Source organism: Musa acuminata, unplaced genomic scaffold (genome assembly GCF_036884655.1).
Source record: "Musa acuminata AAA Group cultivar baxijiao unplaced genomic scaffold, Cavendish_Baxijiao_AAA HiC_scaffold_620, whole genome shotgun sequence".
NCBI classification, from domain to species: Eukaryota; Viridiplantae; Streptophyta; class Magnoliopsida; order Zingiberales; family Musaceae; genus Musa; species Musa acuminata.
The window spans coordinates 2,501-7,500 of NW_027020859.1; the positions used below are offsets into that span (position 1 = coordinate 2,501).

A 5,000-nucleotide genomic window follows, 5' to 3' on the forward strand; every position below is an offset into this window, starting at 1 on the left:
CTAATGCTAACTACCCCCCCTAATGCTAACTACCCCCCCCCAAAAAAATAGTTATTAATTAGAATTACACCTAAAAAGATCTTTTTTTTTTTACAAAAAAATGTTGCGGAGACAGGATTTGAACCCGTGACCTCAAGGTTATGAGCCTTGCGAGCTACCAAACTGCTCTACTCCGCGCTGAAGAACCGGGAACTTATGTACGAAGAAAGATTGGATACGCCCCTCTACCATATCCGTACAAATAGAATAGTCTATTTATACAGAATGGTAAAGAGGGCTCCTCTATCTTCTATGATAATAGATCATAGAGATTCATACAAAAGATCATAGAGATTCATACAAATACGAAAGGATATTTTTCTCTTTACCAACTTGATCTTATTGCGCCCGGTAACAAACATGCATGAAACATTTCTCGAAGTATGTGTCCGGATAGCCCAAAGTCTCGATAGTTAGCTCTAGGTCTTCCAGTCAAAAAACAACGTCGATGGAGACGTATAGGTGCACTATTACGTGGTGGGGATTGCAATTTTCCATGAATTTCCCATTTTTCACTCAATGATGGAACTTTGCTTATTTTTTTTTTTGAGGATCGACGAATCAAATGATATTTCTGTTCCAATTTCTGCCGCTTCTTCTCCCTCTGAATCAAACTTTTTCTTGCCATAATATAATGTTCAGTTCCTATTATTATCAATGATACAGTTCGGATCCTAGATGTAAAAATATAAGAAGGTAGATCCTCCCTCTCCATCGAAACAAATGAGATTGTTGCTGATACAGTACATAAAAAAAATAATAAATAACTAAATTAAAATTAACCAAATTTTCCTGATGTAGAGGCAATCAAGAAAGCTGCATAAGTGAATATATAGCCTACGGAAAAGTGGGCTAATCCAACCAATCTTGCTTGCACAATGGAAAGAGCCACTGGCTTATCTCTCCATCGAATCAAATTAGCCAAAGGTGTGCGTTCATGAGCCCATGCTAAAGTTTCAATCAATTCCTGCCAATATCCGCGCCAAGAAATTAAAAACATAAATCCAGTAGCCCAAACAAGATGTCCAAATAAGAACATCCACGCCCATACGGATAAACTATTCATACCAAAAGGATTATATCCATTGATAAGTTGTGAAGAGTTTAACCATAGATAATCTCTTAACCATCCCATTAAATAAGTGGAAGATTCATTAAATTGTGAAACGTTACCCTGCCATAAAGTGATGTGTTTCCAATGCCAATAAAAAGTAACCCACCCAATGGTATTTAACATCCAGAAAACTGCCAAATAAAATGCGTCCCAAGCAGAAATATCACAAGTACCGCCGCGTCCTGGGCCGTCGCAAGGAAAACTATAACCGAAATCCTTTTTATCTGGCATTAACTTGGAACCACGTGCATCTAAAGCACCTTTTACTAAAATCAGTGTAGTTGTATGCAAACCTAGAGCAATAGCATGATGAACCAAGAAGTCCCCAGGACCTATTGTTAAGAAGAGTGAATTACTATTCTCATTAACAGCATTCAACCAGCCCGGTAACCATATGCTTCGACCTGCATTGAATGCTGGGCCATTCGTTGAAGATAAGAGTACATCGAACCCATATGAAGTCTTACCATGAGCGGATTGTATCCATTGGGCAAATATAGGTTCAATCAAGATTTGTTTTTCCGGAGTACCAAAAGCGAGCATAACATCGTTATGAACATAAAGGCCCAAGGTATGGAACCCAAGAAACAGGCTGGCCCAACTTAAATGAGATATGATAGCTTCTTTGTGGTCTAACATTCTTGCCAATACATTATCCTCATTCTGTTCTGGATTGTAATCTCTAATGAAGAATATAGCTCCATGAGCAAAGGCTCCTGTCATGATAAACCCTGCGATGTATTGGTGATGAGTATATAACGCAGCTTGAGTAGTAAAGTCTTGTGCTATGAATGCATAAGCAGGTAAAGAGTACATGTGTTGAGCTACTAAGGAAGTAATAACCCCTAAAGAGGCTAGAGCAAGACCTAATTGAAAATGAAGCGAATTATTGATTGTGTCATAAAGACCCTTATGCCCACGCCCTAATCGACCCCCTGGAGGAATATGTGTTTCTAAAAGATCTTTGATACTGTGCCCAATCCCGAAGTTAGTTCTATACATATGACCAGCGATCAGGAAAATAAATGCAATAGCTAAATGATGATGAGCAATATCGGTCAGCCATAAACTTTGCGTTTGTGGATGAAATCCACCGAGAAGGGTTAGAATGGCAGTTCCTGTTCCTTGGGAAGTACCAAATAAATGGCTACTCGAATCAGGGTTTTGGGCATAAAGATTCCACTGACCCGTAAAAAGTGGTCCCAACCCTTGAGGATAGGGTAATACATCTAAAAAATTATTCCATCTGACGTACTGTCCCCTGGATCCTGGAATAGCGACATGAACTAAATGTCCTGTCCAAGCCAAAGAACTCACTCCGAAAAGTCCTGACAAATGATGATTTAGACGAGATTCGGCATTTTTGAACCACGAAACGCTTGGTTTCCATTTTGGTTGTAAGTGTAACCAACCCGCTATTAAGGATATAGCAGAAAGAAATAATAGAAAAAGAGCTCCAGTATAAAGATCTTCATTAGTGCGTAATCCGATTGTATACCACCACTGATAAACGCCGGAATAAGCGATATTCACTGGACCGGTAGCACCTCCTCGAGTAAAGGCTTCTACAGCTGGTTGACCAAAATGAGGATCCCAAATTGCATGAGCAATAGGTCTTACATGTAAAGGGTCTTGTATCCATGACTCAAAATTTCCTTGCCAAGCTACATGAAAGAGATTTCCGGACGTCCACAGAAAGATTATTGCTAATTGCCCAAAGTGAGAAGCAAAAATGTTCTGATAAAGACGTTCCTCAGTAATATCATCATGACTCTCGAAGTCATGTGCGGTAGCAATACCAAACCAAATACGACGAGTAGTGGGGTCCTGAGCTAAGCCTTGGCTAAACCTCGGAAATCTTAATGCCATAATGCCTTTCAAATCCTCCTAGCCATTATCCTACTGCAATAATTCTTGCTAAGAAGAATGCCCATGTTGTGGCAATTCCACCCAGAAGGTAATGGGTTACTCCTACAGCACGTCCTTGTACAATGCTCAAGGCTCTAGGCTGAGTAGCAGGAGCAACTTTTAATTTGTTATGAGCCCAAACGATGGATTCAATGAGTTCTTGCCAATAACCACGGCCACTGAATAGAAACATTAAACTGAAAGCCCAGACAAAATGAGCACCTAAGAAAAAGAGACCATATGCAGATAATGAAGAACCATAAGACTGAATTACCTGAGATGCCTGTGCCCATAAGAAATCTCGAAGCCACCCATTAATAGTAATGGAACTCTGCGCAAAGTTTCCTCCTGTAATATGAGTTACTACCCCTTGATCACTTATAGTACCCCAAACATCCGACTGCATTTTCCAACTGAAATGGAAAATAACTACGGAAATCGCATTGTACATCCAGAATAGACCTAAGAAGACATGATCCCAGGCAGATACTTGACATGTCCCCCCTCTTCCAGGTCCATCACAAGGAAAACGAAAACCAAGATTTGCTTTATCAGGTATCAAACGGGAACTGCGAGCAAATAGAACACCTTTCAGTAGTATCAATACAGTCACGTGGATCGTAAATGCATGAATATGATGGACTAAGAAGTCTGCGGTTCCTAATGGAATAGGTAACAAAGCTACTTTGCCGCCTACTGCTACCAACTCACCACCTCCCCAAGTTAAGCTGGTACTTGCTGTTGCACCAGGAGCTGTTATGCCGGGTGCTAAAGCATGGGTGTTTTGTACCCATTGAGCAAAGATGGGTTGTAATTGTATAGCGGTATCTGAAAACATATCTTGTGGACGCCCTAAAGCGCTCATGGTATCATTATGAATATACAAGCCAAAACTGTGAAAACCCAGAAATATACATGCCCAGTTAAGATGTGATATGATTGCATCGCGGTGTCTAAGGACACGATCTAATAGATCGTTGTATCGAGTAGTTGGATCGTAATCTCTTACCATAAAAATTGCTGCATGTGCAGCAGCACCAACTATGAGAAACCCACCGATCCACATGTGATGTGTGAACAACGAAAGTTGTGTACCATAGTCAATAGCTAGGTATGGATAGGGAGGCATGGAATACATATGGTGAGCTACAATAATGGTTAAAGAGCCTAACATAGCCAGGTTAAGAGATAATTGAGCATGCCACGACGTTGTTAGGATTTCATAGAGTCCTTTATGGCCCTGGCCTGTAAATGGACCTTTATGAGCCTCTAAAATGTCTTTAATGCTATGACCAATGCCCCAGTTGGTTCTATACATATGACCAGCGATCAGGAAAAGAATTGCAATAGCTAAATGATGGTGTGCAATATCGGTCAGCCATAGACCACCTGTTATTGGGTCCAATCCTCCGCGAAAAGTAAGAAATTCCGCGTATTTTGACCAATTCAAGGTGAAAAAGGGGGTTGCTCCCTCGGCAAAACTGGGATAAAGTTGAGCCAAAAGGTCCCGATTCAAGATAAATTCATGAGGAAGCGGTATCTCTTTAGGATCAACTCCAGCGTCGAGAAATTGGTTAATCGGTAAAGATACATGGATTTGGTGTCCCGCCCAAGAAAGAGACCCAAGTCCTAGTAACCCCGCTAAGTGGTGATTTAACATAGATTCTACATCTTGGAACCAAGCCAATTTGGGGGCGGCTTTGTGATAATGGAACCAACCAGCAAAAAGCATTAACGATGCAAAGACCAATGCGCCAATGGCGGTACAATAGAGTTGTAATTCACTAGTTATTCCAGATGCTCGCCAAATCTGAAAAAACCCGGAGGTTATTTGTATTCCTCGGAAACCTCCACCCACATCACCATTCAATATTTCTTGACCTACTATTGGCCAAACTACCTGGGCACTGGGTGCAATGTGAGTAGGATCACTTAGCCA

The 5,000-nt window shown here is 40.9% G+C and overlaps 2 protein-coding genes and 1 non-coding gene across 3 annotated transcripts in view; all 3 read right to left on the reverse strand.

Annotated features, from left to right (window-relative positions):
• LOC135662412 (photosystem I P700 chlorophyll a apoprotein A2) overlaps positions 1-3,022 on the reverse strand; it is a 5,044-nt gene extending 2,022 nt beyond the window's left edge. Inside the window, exon 1 of the mRNA XM_065176653.1 lies at positions 1-3,022. This exon is cut by the window's left edge and continues 2,022 nt beyond it. Coding sequence (XP_065032725.1) covers positions 818-3,022 — 2,205 coding nt within the window. The 3' untranslated portion in view covers positions 1-817.
• On the reverse strand, positions 104-177 carry TRNAM-CAU (transfer RNA methionine (anticodon CAU)). The gene has a single exon. It is a non-coding gene; the product is annotated as a tRNA-Met (tRNA).
• The window catches only part of LOC135662414 (photosystem I P700 chlorophyll a apoprotein A1), a 9,110-nt gene continuing 4,678 nt past the window's right edge, over positions 569-5,000 (reverse strand). Inside the window, exon 1 of the mRNA XM_065176654.1 lies at positions 569-5,000. This exon is cut by the window's right edge and continues 4,678 nt beyond it. Within this exon, the coding sequence (XP_065032726.1) occupies positions 3,048-5,000 (1,953 nt within the window). The 3' untranslated portion in view covers positions 569-3,047.